Source organism: Pyricularia pennisetigena, chromosome 3 (genome assembly GCF_004337985.1).
Source record: "Pyricularia pennisetigena strain Br36 chromosome 3, whole genome shotgun sequence".
NCBI lineage: Eukaryota > Fungi > Ascomycota > Sordariomycetes > Magnaporthales > Pyriculariaceae > Pyricularia > Pyricularia pennisetigena.
In genome coordinates, this window is record NC_043742.1 from 6,537,558 (window position 1) to 6,555,968 (window position 18,411).

At 52.9% G+C, this 18,411-nt stretch overlaps 6 protein-coding genes across 6 annotated transcripts; 3 read left to right on the forward strand and 3 right to left on the reverse strand.

Annotated features, from left to right (window-relative positions):
* Nucleotides 1-589: 589 nt before the first annotated feature.
* Nucleotides 590-3,862, reverse strand: PpBr36_03528 (uncharacterized protein; the record flags this gene model as incomplete). Its single annotated transcript, XM_029890699.1, has 5 exons — nt 590-1,154; nt 1,230-1,702; nt 1,796-1,859; nt 3,097-3,249; nt 3,384-3,862. The coding sequence occupies 5 exons, from the start codon at nt 3,860-3,862 to the stop codon at nt 590-592; spliced, it is 1,734 nt and encodes a 577-aa protein (XP_029752788.1).
* A 682-nt stretch (nt 3,863-4,544) lies between these two features.
* On the forward strand, nt 4,545-4,670 carry PpBr36_03529 (uncharacterized protein; the record flags this gene model as incomplete). The annotated part of the gene is made up of 1 exon (XM_029890700.1): nt 4,545-4,670. The coding sequence occupies one exon, from the start codon at nt 4,545-4,547 to the stop codon at nt 4,668-4,670; it is 126 nt and encodes a 41-aa protein (XP_029752789.1).
* A 479-nt stretch (nt 4,671-5,149) lies between these two features.
* PpBr36_03530 (uncharacterized protein) lies at nt 5,150-5,557 on the forward strand (the record flags this gene model as incomplete). Its single annotated transcript, XM_029890701.1, has 2 exons — nt 5,150-5,379; nt 5,440-5,557. Coding segments are annotated over 2 exons (348 nt in total), but the record flags the coding sequence as incomplete, so codon positions are not given.
* A 668-nt stretch (nt 5,558-6,225) lies between these two features.
* On the reverse strand, nt 6,226-8,829 carry PpBr36_03531 (uncharacterized protein; the record flags this gene model as incomplete). Its single annotated transcript, XM_029890702.1, has 3 exons — nt 6,226-6,962; nt 7,144-7,345; nt 7,867-8,829. The coding sequence occupies 3 exons, from the start codon at nt 8,827-8,829 to the stop codon at nt 6,226-6,228; spliced, it is 1,902 nt and encodes a 633-aa protein (XP_029753683.1).
* Nucleotides 8,830-9,704: 875 nt separating this feature from the next.
* On the reverse strand, nt 9,705-12,647 carry PpBr36_03532 (uncharacterized protein; the record flags this gene model as incomplete). The annotated part of the gene is made up of 2 exons (XM_029890703.1): nt 9,705-10,780; nt 10,874-12,647. 2 exons carry the CDS (start codon nt 12,645-12,647, stop codon nt 9,705-9,707), a joined length of 2,850 nt encoding a protein of 949 aa, XP_029753682.1.
* A 4,294-nt stretch (nt 12,648-16,941) lies between these two features.
* Nucleotides 16,942-18,360, forward strand: PpBr36_03533 (uncharacterized protein; the record flags this gene model as incomplete). The annotated part of the gene is made up of 1 exon (XM_029890704.1): nt 16,942-18,360. One exon carries the CDS (start codon nt 16,942-16,944, stop codon nt 18,358-18,360), a length of 1,419 nt encoding a protein of 472 aa, XP_029753681.1.
* Nucleotides 18,361-18,411: the final 51 nt, after the last annotated feature.

Here is an 18,411-nt window from a genome sequence, read left to right on the forward strand (position 1 = left end):
AAATGAGAAAATCCGATCTAGAATAGAGTCTAGATCTAATCTAGCAATACTTGCACAACCTCGTCCGTGCTTCCCAGTTGAAAGACCAGACGTCCTTAGAGAAGCCCGAAACCACCGAGTCCGAAGTTGATGCTTGCGCCACCCCACTTCGGACGCGGCATTGAATACTGCCTGCGATGCCTTCAGACTCGTCAAGAGTTTGCGCTGTGTCGCAGAGGAAGAACCATGCTCCGGCCGATCGCGGTATCTCCAGGTAGGACTACAGGTGGGCGTGCTTGGCTGGTTCTTGGATTGATTGCCTTGAACTCAAACCCACGGCTTGCTCGATTCATGAGTTTTCTGCCCCTCCCATCGATTCTCTAAAATCACGAGAAACAAACCAATCGCACGCCGCCAAACCAGCCACGCTCTGTATCCGGCGTTCCCCGTGCCGTTCACATCCTGACCAACGAAGAATCCCTTAATAAACCCTTGAACGCCATACAATATGCACATCCATTAGAAGAAGCACGGCTGTCGTCCGAGGCCGTGATAGATAAGTCTTTTTTTCACATCATTTCCCTAGCGAGCTTTTTGTTTTTTTTTTTTTTTACTCGGTCAAAAGGCTCCCCCGAACTGCAAACATCTTTGCACTGACGTTGGCCGTGAATCCGTCAACCTGCTTGCTGTACTGCTCAACTTGCCTGGCATTCAGCATGCCCTCAAGCCTGCTAGGCTCTTGGGGCAGCTTGAATAGCCTCTTCCACTCATCATCTGGCAGCGGCTCCTGCTTTGCCGCAGCACGCGCGGCATTCTCAGCCTTGCGCTTGGCTTGCCACGCCGTAATCTTGGCCTGCTCCCGGGTCATCTGGCGTTGGTAGTACTGGTGGTTGTTCAGGTCCGTGTAGTGTGCCTCTATGCTGTCGAGCAGAAGATCGCATGTCTTCTCCAGGAAGGGGTCAATCGACAGCTCCAGAGAGTCGATCGAAGGGTATGGGGGGATGTTGACCGGCCCCCTCTGGAGTGCTGCCAGAGAGGCGGGAATGGGGATTTCCGAGCCGGCAGCAGGCGCTGACGAGATCTGGTGTAGGTAAGTAGTGAGGAGGTGCGAGTTGTGAATTACAACGGGCATCTCAATGAGAATATCCTTGTATGTGAGTTTGGTTTTCTGGAGGCTATAGTAAATTTAAATTTAGTATATTAGCGGAAACTCTCAGCATCAGTCGGTCTTGAATCAGGAGAGTTTGTACTTTTCGGTGGTGAACTTGTTCTCTTTGAGGGCTGTCATAAAGGCAGTAGAGAGTCTGAAGGCGCGCAGGGACAGCGAGGCCTGTGAACTCCTGCTCACGTCATAGACAAGAGCGATTGCCTTGGGGTTTTCGCGTTGGTAGTGTGCCTGGTTCTCGATGAAGCTCATCGTGACAAAGTTGCCCATGGTTGCGCTTGTGTACCAGCCCACGCAGTTCGCGTCAACGTTGACCTCGCGCAAGTGCTTGATCATCTCGGCCTGGTACATCAGGTTCGCCTTGGACCTGGGGGCGGCAGCGGCCTGTGCTGAGGCATCGCGCTCGCTCTGGTGGCTGTCGACGTTGGCGACGTCGACGGTGGGGAAGTTGAGCGAGTTGGTAACCTCCACAAGGGTGTCATTGTCCATGCCCACGATCGATCCGGTCGCGATGGTCGGGAAAGACGACGAGCAGTGCTTGGCTATCTTCATCACAACCTAAAGGCCATACCATGGGCATTTCTTAGTGACTTGCACAGTGGGGCCAAACCCTCCTACATCGATCACTTTCGGATTGCGGGCGCCACGTACCAGTGCTTCCACCTGCACCGACTTGATCGGCGACTCCTTGAAAGCGTCCGCCATGATTGCGGTCCTGTTTGGGAATTGGTCTTTTGAAAATACGGTCGGTCGGGCGTCTATTTGGGTGATTTTCGGTTCAGTTTCGGGCTCTGGGTGGTCGTCCTCGTCGATTAAACCGGGCGCAATGTACTTTGGTGGGAGGGTGTCTGACTTTTCGCCTACCGGAAATGTGCGAATTGTGGGAAGGCGGGATTCAGTGGCAGAAATGCACCTGAGAGCAATTCTCTCACTGCTCAGAGTGGTTGGCCATGTGCGGGGTGGGGGTACCTTCGACGATTTGATCCGCTCACCCCACATCAAGGGCGAAAAGCTGGAGGAAGTTTCGTTCCGACAGTCGATATTTCACAGCTGAAGAGGCAAAAGTGACCAAGCATCCCACTCTGTCCCCCACGCTTTGGAGGTCACAAAGCTTTCGTTTAATATTAGAGTCATGACCAATAACTGATATTTCTTTGTAGCAGAGCCTCATATACCCCTGGATCTTGTTTTCAACGACATGTCATCTTTGTTTTTTTTGGTCGATTTTTGCTCCAACGACGCGGTTTTAATGGCATCGCTTTCCACCTGGGCAAGGTACTTAGCTGCGAAGCTTAAGAAACCAAGCAGCAGCCGTGCTAGAAGCACTCCACCCCTGGAGCCCTCACCTTACCCCTCAATCGTTTTCAGCAACGGTCGGTACGGGTTAATCAGGCCCTTATTCCATTATGTGCTGATCAGTGCCTTGCTCTTCTTTTTATCTTCGGAAGATGCTTCCGTTGTTCCCTTCAGGAGTGCTCATTTTGTGTTGACCAAGGGTCTCACCGCTAACGCTGGAAGGTTCTCTGACGTTCAATTGATGGTCCCATACTTTTGATACTTGCAGCAGCATTTCTTCTTCCCGAACTGATGATCTACAGAGACAAAGAGAGAGAGAGAGAGAGAGTACTTCGTATTCTATTGTTGTATCAAGTGATATCAAGTTTGAAATTTGTTCCCTATCCTCTATACCCAAAGCAATAAAATGAAAAAAAAAATCATCACTTTCCACATTTCTCTCCGTTTGGTTGCTCTTCAATTATCGACCACCCTCCTTGCCGTTACTCGCATGGCACTAGTGTGGTATCTGCCAGCCAAGTGGTGCCACGCTTCAAGGTTACCTCCTCTTACTCAGGTTCCCCTCCATCCCTCCTCTCCACGCATTAACTTCCTAATCTCAACCGAGCCGTGTTAAGCTCCAACTCTCAACCCCGGCGCGCACGGTCAGTTCGTACCGCTCCAATTCGTGCCAGGCGTATAGTGAAGCTGCTTTCATGGCCTCGCGGTGAGCAGGCCCGACATTGCCGCGCCGGGCATGTTGTTTTGATGTCCACACGCAAGTCGCCAAATTGTGCCCCTGCTTGTCAGGATATTCGCCGAACCAGTACCTGGAGAATGTTAGCTCTCCTCCGGACCATTTAGTAGTGGCTGCACAAATTGAAAATGGGAAGGGAAGGGGAGGGAAGGGGAGGGAAGGGGAGGGAAGAGGGGGAACAAAAAAAGAAGAAGAAAAATAACCTACTTCAAGAAACCTCCACTTGCTGTGGCCTCGGCGTGTGCGTATCTGTCGAGCTCTACCAAGTGGGAATAGTCGGCGTCGGGTTTGATCTGTGAACGAAAAGCCACTATATAGAAAGAAGTCTCTTTCCAATCATGGCCCTGGCGCTGGCTAAGCCGTCGAAGATGTTGGATGATTTCGTGCCAGTTAAAGCTATCTTGGTACGATGCGGTCCGGAAGTCATCCCTGACATTGTTCATATACACCAAGGCGCGCGCCAAAAGTTGGTTCTCTACATCGACCGAGTCGAGATCGAGCAGATGTGGCTTCTCTGTGTAAGGCGAGACCAGCAGATACCTGGTATCGTCCTCGCTGTCTTCTGGTGTCTCGAGGCGTTCAGGGGTTGAGATGGCGCTCACTTGAACCTCGACACCTGAGCATATCTTCTCATAACGCCCGTCGAATGTGGCGTCGAAACTGATGCAAAATGGGTCTGAAGGCATGGCCTATGTCCCTGCCCTGATTCTGATACGTTGAAGATCGATCTCAAGTGAGGCGAATGGCCGATGGTCTATACAAGTTGTATATATCCTGACGCCCAGAACAAGAACTTGTTCAGGAGGATGACGGATAGACTCTTGCCTTAGTTGACTGGCGATGGCAGCGTAGTGACTGTGTAAGACGATTCAAAGTGAATCCTGCCTAGGAAACTTGATGTTTTCTTTTATCTTTTTTTTTTATACAACGACAGTGATGAATCAAGCTGAATGGATAATTGATGCTTTGGATTCGCGGTAGAGTTGTCCTCTAAAGTGACATATGCTTTGGTCGTAAGTTGAAACGTGCATGCTCGATCGTCGTCTTGAACAAAGACAGTCGAGCGTGAGTCGTTTTATAGGGGACAAATATGATATGGCAGCTTAAACTCTTCTCACCCTTGACGACCCTCCGTCTATCAACTTCCTGCTGTCCGGGAATCATGCATCTGTGGAGCCATTACTTAAAATACACGGTACTGGATATGACCATGTTGCCAAGTGCTTCCCCAGTTGATATGCGGCCATGGGTGATAGGATAGCCGATGGCCTTGAATGTACCTAGGAAGGAAGGGGTGGTCATGCGAAGTCGCAGACAAACGAGCGGTGGAAGTGATAAGGCCATTTCGGCTCGAGACCAACCAACAAGATGGACGAGGTGGTATTCGCGTGGTTAGCGGCAGTTATCTTGCGTACCTCGCCAGGAGAATTGCGACCATGCGCCATAACGCGAACGATAGCAATGCGCGAGCAAAAAGACTGCACTTTGCGGTAGAAAAGAAAAAAAAAGCTCCACCTTTTCGCCATGCCCGGCTTGGATTGCCACTCCCTGTGTGCATGGTGGTGCTGTTACACATGGGACAATCGCGCCATCTAGCCGACGATTGATGCCATGCCCGATTGGGGGGACTAACTGACAAAAGAGACTCTTTTAATTGTTCCTTGAACTTTCCGCAATTTCCGAGCAACGGTTGGCCTGCCCGCTGGGCTTTTGACCTGACTAAGGTAGGCAGATGGCCGATCACGTTTGAAAATTGAGCGTCGCGAACGAAACAAACAACTACCTTTACGTCCTCTTTTGGCGTTTCAGGCACTGGCATGCAAGGACTCCACCAAACTGGGTTGTATTTGGACCTAGAATTTCTCGGTTCTGGTTCCAATTCCCTCTAGCCCTAGGGGGGTGTGGGAAAGGGAAAGGGAAAGGGAAAGGACACATGCCATGCAGCCTTCAAAACAATAAATAGCCTATCACTCTCCCCTCCGCCAAAGACAGGGCAGAATTTGGCAGGGACCGATGTGGTGGCTCCCGGCGAATCAAATCGGACCATCCCCTCCCGTGTCCCCTGTCCTCGCCGCTTTGGGCTCTGGCGTCCGGCTGTATTAGCGACTGCAGTGTCTGTTTCTGGTCGGAGCAGCAGCCCGGAGACCGGGCCGCAGATCGATGCTAGTCGTACCATCGGTTCTTGCTCATCCGAACTGCACCTATACGTCGTCCTCTTTGTCCTTCCATTTGCCGAGCATCTCACCTATCTCTTTTTTTTTCTTTTTTCTTCTTTTTCAAATGCTACCGATGCACGTGTGGTTTGCCAAGCCAAGCGAGCTGCAGATACGCCAGAGCCAGTAAATTTTGTTTTTGCAGCCCAGATAAGTACGCGATTTTAACTTTATTTTTTATTTTTTATTTTTTTTTTATCCCTTATATCGCTTTTGTCGAGTGTCACCCTCCGAAATGACAAGGAATACAGCCCTGCAGTTGAATGTAACAATTCCACACCACCATTATCTGTGTTTCTCAGAGATAAGATGCACAAGTGAAAAAGAAAAAAAAAAGAAAAAGAAAAAAAAAGACAGAAGATAAAAAGAAATAACAAAAAAAAATAACGTCAACCGGGCTACCTGACATATCTTGGCCTACAGCCCACAACGGTATTTGGCTCATCATCAAATCTAAGCGAGACGCACACATGAATTGGCCAAGAGTTTGTGTTGCCCGGCTCGCATCAAAACTACCGCGGCTCAATATCGTGCCGTTTAACTCACCTTTACTCGCTCGCATGGGGGCCTCATAGGTTTTGCTGCTAGGCCCCTAGACAGTCATGTCATATCCCTGCCGTTTCTACTCGATTTTTTCCGCCATTTATGATGCAACACCGAGGTGCTCGCCTCTGGGGTGCTGGCACTTGAACTTGTCAGAATCTGGGGGGGTTTTTTTTTCTTCTTTCTCCCCATTGTTCCACTTTTAAACAAAGAGTACTTGCAGGTACACCAACAGAGTTATTTATTTCTTATTTGTTATTTTTTTATTTTATTTTATTTTTCCTTTCTTATTTTTATATACTGCCTTCATCCTTGTCTGTACCTTTGTCGCCTTTGAGCCAGACCTTTGCAACCTCGTACGTCCCCAGGTACAACCCGCTACCCAGTGCCGTCCACCCGGCTCGGAATAAACCGCCGCGAAACAGCCCACGCACTCCCATTTCCCGGTAGACGTCCCTGGCTATCTGGAGTCCACCGCTGCTGCTGGAATTCTGGTTCCCCGCCATCAGCATCATGCGCGTCTTGACAACGTCTGTCGGCGTCGTCAAGACCGACGCAACCGACCCGCTCAGTGCCGCGCTGGAGCCGTTGACGAGTCCAGTCTCCAGCAGGCCCTGGCCCTCCTCGATGCCGCCGGCCTCCTTGCGCGAAGTGCGCCTGTCGTCCCGTTGCCGCCAGATGGTTGCCCGGACGTACTCGAACATGGGGAACTGCATCGCCGTGAATGGGAGGTTCCGAGCCGCCAGGGCAGTGTAGCCCGTCCACAAGCGGCGCCACGCCCCGCCCTCGGAGCGTTGTAGCATTCGGAACGCCTGGAGGGACGTGCTTTTGCTGCTGCTGCTGCTGCTGCTACTACTACTGCTAGTACTGTTACCGCCACTGCTGCCAGAACCGCTTCGTATCATCTGGGCATTCTGCTTGATCACCTCGGCAGGCGTGAGGACCGCGCACGAGGCCAGCTCGGCAGTCCCAGACGCAAGCGCGTGGATGAGAGGACTCGGCGCACCCTCGGGGAGAGCCTTGGAGAAGTCTGTTTTTGCCGATTCGTAGGTGGTGAAGAAAATGCCGGCTTTCGAGACAGGATACCAAGTCAGTTCTTGGGTTTCTTTTAGTGTGACCCTGGCCAATTCTTTTTTTTTTTTTTTTTTTTTTTTTTTCGTTACGATTGGATTTTGTGCCAATCGGGGTAAAATATGTGGTCAATCACTTACCTGCAGGCAAAGTTGCTATGATGACACTGCCCACGCCCTGATACAGACCTCTAAATGTACCTTTTGGTACATTTTTGACAATCGCCGAGGAAGACCCCGACTTTTTGAACGTGTCTAGGTAATCTTGGCTTTGATACCGTGTCTTGAGAGTATCGAGTGGATAGACGAGGAGGTCAATGGTGAAAGCGGCTATTGCGCCTGCCTGTGCGTGTGATGTGTGAGCTGTTTGGCAGGCAGGTAGGTACTTATGAATGGATAGGGGAGGTGTTGTATGGCATGCGCGAATGATATGGGGGGACCCGGAGCCTTGATAGGAGTGCACTTACAACTAGGACTTCTGTATGACTGTTATTACTCATGTTAAATTTGGGCTTTTTATATCATGAACCGAGTGATTACCTTTATTTTTTTTTTTTTTTTTTCTCAAAGAATTATAAACTCCTCAAATTCTCAAGAGTTGGAAACGCAGTCCGCGAACAAGCACAAATCCAGGACATGTAGCTTGCAAAAGATGGACCTATGACGACATCAAGCGCTGGTAGGGTGATCCGCAATCGCCCTATTCCGGGGCCAAGCTGCAGGCAGTAAAGAGAAGTAACGGGCAGGGTTAGGGTCTTGATACAAGACCGTGGATGTGTCCGCAACCAGCATCACGTATTATTTCCTTTTCTCATCAAGAGTAGCTACAAAAAAGAAAACAAAAAGAATGTCTACCCTCTATACAGACTTGCTCGCCAGATCATCCTCAATCTTTGCCAGCTCAGCCATGACATCGCGACACTTGGCCTTGTCGGCCTCGCCGGGTCCCAGATACGGCCTCCGCGGGAGCATCTTGCGCTCGGCATCGTCGACGCCGGCCCTGCTGGCCGAAAACACAGCGGCGGCGTACTTGGTCATGGCGATGCCGCTCTTGCAGGGCCTCTCGGCCAGCGCGGCGGTCTTGTGTAGCCGCATGGCCTCGTCGGCCCTGCCCTCCCGCCACAGGTCGTAGACTCGAGCCAGCGACCGCGGGAAGACGTTTGCAAACGCCGCGATGCAGCCCGCGCTGCCCGACGCCAGCCCGCCCAGCAGGAAATCCGACTGGCCGCCAAAGACGGCGAACTCGTCGGCCGGGAGCTCGGCGGCCAGGCGCACAATCTTGGCGACGCTGCCGCAGGTCAGCTTGACGCCCACGACCTGCGGGTGGCGGCGCGCCAGGGCGGCGATCAGGTCCGAGTCGAGGTCGACGCCGTTGCAGACGCCCGGGAAGTTGTACAGCACGATGGGCAGCGGCGTGCTGGCGGCGACGTCGGCGAAGAAGCGCTCGACGACGGCAGGCGTCGTCGCCTTGCCGAAGTAGGCGGGCGGGAGCACGAGCGCGCTGTCGGCTCCGGCGTCGGCCGCGTCGCGCAGGAACTCGAGCACCTGCGCCGTCGAGTGCCCGCCGCATCCGGCCATGATGGGGAACCCCGGCCCGACGGCCTGCCGCGCCGTCTCGAGCAGCTGTCGGCGCTCCTCGCGCGTCAGCAGGAAGGTCTCGGCGTTGGTACCCAGCACCACCAGCCCCGCCAACCCTGACCTGGACAGATGCGCGTAGTACTTTTTCTGGTCCTCGAGCACGAGCTTGTCCGTGTCCGGGTCGAAGAGCGTCACGGCCGGGGCCCAGACGCCCGACGGTGGGACTTTCCACTTCTGAGTAGCTGACATTGTTTGCGGGGAGGGAGAGAAGCTGGGGCTTGTGTGTGTGTGCGTGGGGGGGGGGGGGGGNGAGGTGGGGGTTGTTTTTGTTGAATGAGTTGAACGTCTAGGTCAAGTTGCGATTTTGTTAGGTTGCCTTCCCCTCGCAGTGAGATGTCCCGACTTGTGTTTTATTTATACTGGAGCGCTTGTGATGAGTAAATCATGTTGCTTGTGGAATTGGGAATTTCGCAAACCCAATTACTCCAGCCAATCAATGTCCAGAGGTCGGATTAAAAGTGTCCATCCTTGAACAATTCTGCGCATAATGCTGCCGCAACCCGACGACAACCGTTGGAATCGCCGTCTCCGAGATCGGGCCCACGTCCGATCCGGTCGGATCGGTTCTTCGCATGTCGGGGGTGCAACTTGATTAGGGAAGATGTTAGAAATCTGCAAGCTGATATTTAACATTAATTCTGACGGCTCACTATGAGGTACATAGTCTCTAGAGTAACCCATCGCACAGAAACAGTGTTCTAGCCTCTCTTATCTCAAAAGGCCATGGTCGTTCCGCCTGAATCCCGACAAAGTATAACTATAGACAAGAATGAATAGAACAAAAGAAACAGTAAAAAAAAAAAAAAAAAGACAGGTAAACTGCCCAGACCCAGTACAGAATCTGACACAAAATGGTAGAAATTCGGATGGCCCTCATCCAAACAGCTAGGTGAGAAAAAAAAAAAAAAAGTATCCAAGGCGCCACGACCGAGCTCCGGTTTTGCGCCAGCTATTAGCCCAGATATAAAAGTGATTACAGGTATACGGCAAAGTATCCATGGGTCAGAAATGAAATGTGACAAAGTAAATTGGCCCGAGCCCAATCGGAGGTGGTTGGCTTTGCTTTACCGCGCCACTCCAACCTCCATGGTCTTTTCTCTCTCGGCCGCCGTCCTCCTGGCAGCAATACCCGTGATGCGGGTCCAGTCCTCCCACTCTTTCGATATCTCCATCAGCACGCCGCCCATGACGGACGCGCTCGCCATGAGCCCGTGACCCTCTCCCTCGAGCACCCGGACCTCACACCTGCGCATCGTCTTACCCAGCCACAGGACGTTGTCGACCGGTACGCGTGTATCCCTTGTCCCGTGGTGTATGATCACTGGCCGAGTAATGTCGACGTATCGAAACCCGATCGTGTTCCTCCTCTCGAGACAAACGAGCAGATCCACCGCGGGGTTGGCCCCGGTCGTGGCTAGCTCCCAGATCGCATGTGTCAACCGCGTGTCGTACGTCGCCTGCCTCTCCTTGTCCGCAATGGCAGAGGCGGCTGCCGCTAGTACCGCTGCTTCCCTGGCTGCCGCATTGCGCTGCGATGCCATAGAGGAAACCTTTTTATGTACCCCTCCCTCAGCTGAACCCGCCATCGGCGAAGGCCTGAAGAAGTCCATGTCCCCAGTAGCCGGAATGTCACCCCGCACAAGACCGGGAATCCTTTCGCCATCGTCATCTTGCAATTGGTTCTCTTTGTTGCTGTCCGAGACGCCAGGCGGTGGAAGCGGGCTGCCATTTTGATGCTGCTGAGCCTGCGATCTCGCAGCGGCCTCCTTTTCCCTGTCCTTGGCGACGTTTTGCCCATTCTTACGCTTTTTTCGTGGTGTCTTTGGGAGGCTGGAAGTAATACTGCTGCTCGTGGCCGTCATGAACGAGCTGTTGGCCGCCTTGAGGAATGGCGTGGGCAACGCCCTGAGGATGCGCTGAGACGTCGGAATCGCGTTGCTCGGCGGTAGGGGCGTCTGTGCCGATGCACCAAAGACCGACATCTGCGACGGCGGGATCCAGGGGGCCAGGAGATGGATCCGACCCCTGATGTGCTGGGGCATTCGCAGCGCTGTGGCGAGCGCATATATGGCGCCTGCCGAGTGCGCCAAGATGGAGAACTTGGTGATCTTGAGCGCTTGGCATATTGCATATACATCATCTAATTTTTTTTTTTTTTTTTTCAGTTAGCAAGGCCATGTTCGATCGGAAATTCCATGGGTCCACCTCAATTGGGCACGCATGCTTTGCTTACCTGGCCAACTCAGAGGCGTAGCGGTGCCGTCTTGGTACGGTTCACTATCGCCGACGCCGGGCCGGTCAGGGGTGATAAGTCTCAACTTGAGTGTCAAGGCGAGCTCGTCGTAGAAAGCCGTGATATATCTAGTGAGGCCCATTCCCACACAGCAAAAGACGGCGCTGCCCTCACTGTCGCCAACCTCAGAGAAAGAGATGACACGCCCAGTCTGTGGGTGCTTGATCTTTTGTGACAACCTCGGCGAACACAGATACGACTCCACCGCATCATCGATACTATCTGCACTGGGTGGGCGTTCATATCCAATATGATTCGCATCAGCCGTTGGCGAAGGCGCTCCCTCATGCTTCGACAAACGTCGCAGCCGGCTGCTTGAGCGCTTCGCGCGGCCATTTTCTGTCGACTCGCGCCGGGACCCTCTCTTATCCACACTCAAACTTCGTTCTCTACGGCGCCGTTGTGCAATGGCAGGCGATGGGGCACCCTCCTCAATATCAATGTCGTATGAGAGAGTGCGACTGTGAAGTCGTGGACGATCATCCGGCGGGCGAGAAACCGACCTTGACCTGGAGCGAGCTCGCGGGCGCTCCGGAAGTGCAGCCATTTTCGAGTAGAGTAGGTAGACGTCAGTATCCGATTCGGCCTGGGTTGGCGTTGCGGTATCCTGGGCTCTGCGTCCTGTCCTTGACGTTGAACGTGCTCTTGCAAGGCTGTGACTACGTTCCTCGACCTCGGGAATTGCCTTTGTTGTGTGGCTATCGCGATTCGCGGTTGCGGATCGGCGGACAGACGATCTTTGTTTAGGACCTGTCTTGCGTAGGCTCGAGTTTCTGTCGGGTATGGGCCGCGGTGATCCCAGGGCAGGCGAATCCGTTGATGTGCGTTCGCTACTGGGGGAAAGCACAGGAGGAATTACCGCCACGGACGGGCTGCCAGACTCTTCGTTGATCGGTATTTGGGCCAGGAAGTGATCTTGATGAGGCGAGGTGGGATTGCTTTTGCTTCCAAAACTTCGGTCTCCGACTGCTGTGCCGGAACCGTTTCGCTTCTTGTCTTCCTTGTCCTGTAGCCGGTCACGACTGCTCATGTACATCGACCGACCCTGCTTCTTTCCCCAGCTGTCAAATGAACCAGTGTATGACTTTCGCCTCTTGAGATCAGGAATAGGAGGAATCTCCCCTGGTTCCACGGAGAGGTTTCCAATGCTCTGAGTGTCAGCATCGCGCGAGGTATGCGACCCTCGGGAAGACGGCCGGGAGGCGCTACGGGACCCGCCCAGAAGCGACTTGACTCCTCCGCTCGGGTCTCTTTGTGGGGATTTCGGGGCCGTCAGGGGAGAGAAGCCCGAGGGGGGCTTTGCCGTGCGGATCACGGGCGGGCAGGCCGCCAGGTCATCGAGGCTGACGTCTTCAGCAGCGGCCACCTCGCGCTTTGGTGAACTGTAGGCTCCGTATTCGACGCCAAAGGACCCGTTGGCGGGAGAGGGGGACTTCGGAACCGGAGAGGGTATTGGCGATGTCGAAGGCGGCCGCCGGTCACTCGAGGGAGAGGTCGGTTTGGAAACAACGTCGAGACTGGTGATGAGCGAGGATATGACGTCGGCACCCAATGCGCTCGAGGGGGGTTGCTGGGAACGGCGACTTGGGGAAGCGTGACGCGTGCCGCGGGAGCTCGAGGGCAGATGAAAGTCGTGCGTGTCGTGCCGTCGCGAGCCGGTTTGTCGAGACGACGATTGGCGCGGAAGAGGAGGGACCACCTGTGAGTCCATCATATCGAGGAAGGGGGCCAAAGCCAGCTAGATAGATGGATGGATGTGCCTAGCCTGGATCCCAAACCTCGGGAGACAAGGCAGCCGCAGCGAAGAGCTGCAGGCAAGGGGACAGTGAGTGGGCAATGCTTGTGTGCTACACTGGTTTCTTCTTCTTGTCAGGCCAAGTGCCAATGTGCGACGTGCAGCTTCTGGCACAACTGGAACGAACGTCTGTGCCTTCGCGTAGCGCCTGCAGGGCAAAAGAACAAAAAGAAAAAAAAAACTGGGATCAACCCCTTATCCGTGTGCTGCGGCCGGTTGCTGCCTTGGTGCAGGCGAAGTGTGTGGGGAGGTAAACGACTGTTGAGGATCGAATCTCAGCATGGGCCCCAGGAGTGATTCTCAAACAGTGGCGTTCCAAAAGATCGTCAAAGCGATTCGGAAACAATGAGAGACTGAGAGACTTCAGACGATCAAGATGTGGGCACAGGCGACGCACTTGGACAGTTAAATTTTGGTGAGAGCCTAAACCAACCCTCTTTCCACGGACGGCTGGCTGGCTGGCTGGCTGGCTGGGTCAATGGAGGGCCGACATGCGCCGTCCTTTTTGAACTTTTGGACTTTTTAGCTTGGAGGGTAGACACAATTGTCGCTAACTTTTTTTGTATTTTCCCTCCTCTTCTCTGCAAAGAGAAATGGTCGGAATTAACTGTCGCAGCCCGGTGAAAAGAGGTGTGGAGTTCAATTTTTCAGACGAGCCCTTCTAGATGTGATGTTCAGTAAAACCGTCAGAGACCCTGACCATGCTCGTCGTCCGTTAAAACTTGTGTTGAAAGCGATTTTTTTTTTTTTCTTTCTTATTTGATTGATTGATTGACTAATTGACTAGTAAAATCCCGATCCATCCTTACTTCCAGGTATTGCCATTGCTCAACATTGGCTAGCTCGGGGTAGAACGCGGTACAGTCCTGGGTTCATAGATTAGACCAGGGGCCAGCTATGATATGATTGGCCAAGCCCACTGACACGCCCAATCTCGCTGCCCCAGTGGCGCTAGGTCGCTCTGGAACAGGATTCGCCCTAGAACCCCGACGGACATTTGATCAATGGCTTGTGAAGTAAAAAAGCACACGACAAAAAGCAAGAATCAGGGGCGAGGGGAGGAAGAAGAAAACACAAAAGGGTCAGATCGCACTAATGATCCTTTCTTTTTGTGCTTGCAAATGCCGCTGGGGAGAGGGGTCACATCTTTATTGAGTCCGACTGTCGGATACCTACTGTACCTCGATACGTATCGAGGTACAGTAGGTAAAGGTGTAATTCCACCCAAGGCCAATGCGACCGGACCAGCCGGTGGGCCCCCGCAATTACCACAAGAAGCTTCGCCCAGGGTGACCTGCACATGCACAACGCTTGTGTCCGCCCGTCCAAACCCTTTTTCTTTGGGCTAAACGATCAGAAAGGGACCGATATGCGAGAGCGAACGCTAATAAATCTGTTTGATGAGAACATTTAAAGGAAAACATCGGGCAGATTTATTTTTCTCCTATTTTTCCGTGTCTGATTTTCCCTTTCTTTTCTGTTCGTCTCTTGGTTTATGATATATCTCTGTTGTTAAAAGGTCGGAACTTGTTCGTATCATCTCCTCGTCTTGTTTACACTTTTGTAATCTCCAGTTTGCTGGCCCAATGGTGACAGCTAGCTGCTGGAGAAACAGGGCTACATGCAGCAGGCCCCTACTCCGCGCATTAGTCTTGAGGTACATGGTAGTACAGTGCATGCGACAGTACTGGCAATATCCAACAGCCCGATCGACAATTTCAAAACGGCCAATTCCAGGTGATTTTAAAGCCGAAAAAAAAGACCTACAGCAAAAGGAACGGAAGCCAGTGAAGCGCACAGAAAACGACGTTTCATCAGACGCATGACAGCCATCAAGCCATCAATCATTGCTCTCTCTTCTGTACAGTAATCAGCATGCAGAGTGCAACGGGTCCCGGCCGGGAAACTCATCATCAATGTAATTGCGCGAACATGTTTCCTTCTTCAGCTCGCTCGACACGGTTCGTTTATATCACAAACTTCTGGCTTCTTGCTGGTAATATAACAGAACAACAACTTGGGATATAGCACCTGCATGTACATGCGGTATATACCGCTCTGTCTACTAGAGGAACCCATATGGGAGCGGTTATCATTAAGGCTGTGGGGATTTACTGGAGGTTCTGGCGGACGACCAGTCCCAAAACAGGTAATAAGCTTGTCAATTAGTGGGGTATAATTGCAGTCAGTGCAAAATGATACGTCTGTGTGTCTCCCTACTGGGAAGGCACTAAAACAGCAGAGGTATGCCGGAATCAATAATACTGGGCTGCGTATAGTGACTGCATGCAGTCAGGTAAGGATGAGAATTAAAGTAGGGCGGGTACACTGGGGCAGACAAGCCCAGCTGAACTCCAACTCTTTTCGACGTTGCAACAAAAATGGAAACAAGCAGTCTGGAGCTAAGATTCGGCAACTAACCACAGAGTTCATCATAACCACCCCAACAGGTGCGAAAGGATGCGATCGACCAAGATCCTACGAACACACTACGATGAATATGTGATAGTGATAGTCATTAATGCGACTGACTATTTTATATCATCCCAACTCGCCTTGTGAAGGAATTTGTTGTGTACTAGGTGTAGGTAATGAATGTATTTACTTTGTGACTTGGGTGCTCTACCATTGTATCACGAGTTGAACGCCGGCCTGCTTTCTTTCTATCACGACGTCGACTCGTCCTGCTCATTATGTTTCCGGTTGTAGCCGTAAAGCTTCGATTTGATTCGAACCCACCAGCTAGCTGTTCCTCCACCTCGCTTCATGTCCCCGCCAGGCTGATCAGTGTCTACGACCTGCTGATACTACTCGATGGCATTCTCAGCTGGGGCAGCTGAGCTTTGTGACAGGCGCACAGAGAGTCGGTGCGTGACGCGATTCTTTCCCGGGAAATCCCTGCCTTGCATAGAGAGGAGCGAGAAAGAAGGAGCAAAAAAAAAAAAAAAATACAAATACAAATTAAAGGCGGGTTTGCGCCGAAAGTGTGGAGATGCTGATCTTTTCTGGACTACTGCGAAACTTGACATATCAAAAAAGCTGAACGGAATGAAGGAGGAGGAGTTATCTTTTTTTGTTTTCAGATCATGTTTCTCCGTCCGATATACGTACGCAGGCAGCGCAAGCAAATTCCCATGCAACGTCGGTCAAGGACCGGCCCACTGCTCTGTTTTTTTTTTGTTTTTTTTTTGCGGGATGCATCCCGACGACCAAGCAAACGGTGCAATTATATCAGGCAATTACGGGATGCTCCTTTTTTTAAACCCCCCAGTTCACGAGCGAAGGGGGCAACAATACATCGGCCGATGGAAGAGGATTTTCCCACAGAGGTAAAAAATCTGCAAATGATGATGTCGATCTCTTTTTTTTTTTTTTCTGAATTTAGCTGCTCCATCTCATCCAGCGAGTCAACGGATCGCGCCAACGGGGTGGATGACATTTGTCAAGTCGGCCAGGATGTGAGGTTCGCTCGGAAACAAAAAAAATAGACTTTCCACTCACAATCTGCAGATTCCGTACTAAAAGAAGTACATAAAAATTTTACATCCAATTCGGCGTATACTTGCGCTCGGCATATACTTGTACTGGAACGATCATATTCGACGCGAAAGGCATAAGTCGCCGAATCCGGGAGCAAAAGACCCACCAACATCTGTCGGGTTTGGGACAACATTCTAATGCCGGGCCTTCGGCCAGACCGGTGAAAAATGACGTTTTCTAACTGGCCAATATTGGTCAATTTGTTGTTAACCATGGCTTAGCGAATGACCGCGTAGTTAAGGTGAGGAAAAAAACCATCTTTGATGCGGCAGTGTTTCTGGTTGCCCTTCTGTCTTCAGGACAGCCAAGACCAAAAAAAAGCTCAAGGGTGTATATCTGCCGCACCTGGATGCAGCAGGTTTTGTTCTACAGCCTGCCCTGCAGACTCCTTTGTTCCCATGGCAGTTCCGATGACTTGGCCTGGATTCCAAAAGCGGCATGCAGTCAATGGAATAGAAGAGACTGAATTGATGCTTTCTTTGTTTCTTTGCAAAACTAGAACATGACTGCGGCGATCATCAATCGTATTACCGATGATGTTGGATCTTGATTCGCCTGTGTATAAGACAACCAGAGCCACTCATAAGAATTAGACATCGTATGTCACAGAATAACCCAGCGTCAAGACCAAAAAGAAAAAAAAAAGAAAAGAAAAGAAAAGCCCTTTTGCCCAATGTCTCACCATCATAGCTCGTCCAACTCCGATACCCTAATGGTGGCACAGTACCTTTCCGGGCGCGATTACCATCGGGCCTTTCCGAGCAGGTACGGTTCAGATGATGGGCGCTCGTCCGGGAAACCTCCCAACATTTACATCGTCCAAGGCCCGGCCAGAATCGAGACCGGGCCAGCGAGGTCTCAAACCAAGTCACAGGCATGGCGGTTCCCCTTGAGCCTTGCGTCATGTGTCCTGATGCTCTGGATTGGCTACCATCTCGGCCCCTACAACGGCCAGCCAGGGGTCATGAATGCTGGCGAAGCCACGGCCGGCGACCAGAAAAGCTCCAAAACCTACTACGTCGCCCCCCACCCGCCGGTCTTTGACGTGTTTCCGACCGTGTCCTACCCGGACGGCGTGGCGATGGACACGTTCGCGCTGATGAACGAGAGCACGACGGCCCTCGGCGAGATGCTCGTCTCCTCGCTGCAGGAGCTGGGCTTCAGACCGAGCCCGAGCGAGAAGTACTCGGAAAAGGAGGTCGCGAAACTGCCCGAGAACCTGAGGCGCCTGGGCCAGCTGACGGACCTCTCCCTCAAACGCTCGCTGCTGCACACGCAGTGGCTGCAGACCCAATGCCGAATCACCCCGTCGAGCCGCTGGATCACCGAGGCGGAGCAGCACCGCAGCGACGCCGGCCACCACGAGCCGCTCCCCTGGTGGTGCGCATCGCGCCGCCTGCCCCCCCTGGAAGCCTGCCAGGACGCAGCGGCCAAGGCCTACCTGGACGTCGAGACGCGGCTGTCGACGCTGCGGACCTCGCTGGGCCGAGCGTCGAGCCTCGCGACGATCGTGGCGGGCGACGTCGCGCGCAGCAAGGTGGCGCAGACGATCGAGGCGGCGCGGGAGCAGACGTGCGGGCAGGCGAACCGGCTCGCGCGGCTGTTGGACGGGCTGGCGCGCGCCGTCGCGGTGTGGCAGCAGCGGCACCGGGGCGTGGCGCACAGGACGGTGCGCATCACGCCCTCGGTCCAGCACACGGGTCGGGACGGCGTCGTGCCCGAAGCCTGGTACCTCATCGCCCACAACAAGACGGACCTCCCCGAGCGCGGCGCCGACCTGCGCGTCAGGGTCGAGCACCTCGACGAGCTGCAGACCACGGCGCTTGCCATGGCCGCCCGGGGCCGCAGGATGTGCTCGGCTGCACAGAAGGTGGAGGAGCAGCTCGGGGTGGCGCTCTGGGAAAAGATCCCAGCGTATCAGAAATTCCTCGAGATCGAGACCGGATTGGTGACCGAATGGCAGCAGAGGCTCAAGGAAGAAGGCTACAGCGGCTTTCAGGGCCCCGCCGGGATAGAGCTCGCCGATTGGTTCGAGGCCCAGATCGCTATCTCGAGTTTGAGGTGGGAGAAGGCTATTGAGGGTTTTCACTGAAGGGGCTTTGGTTATGATAAATATGTTTTTTTTTTTTTTTTTTTTTTTTTT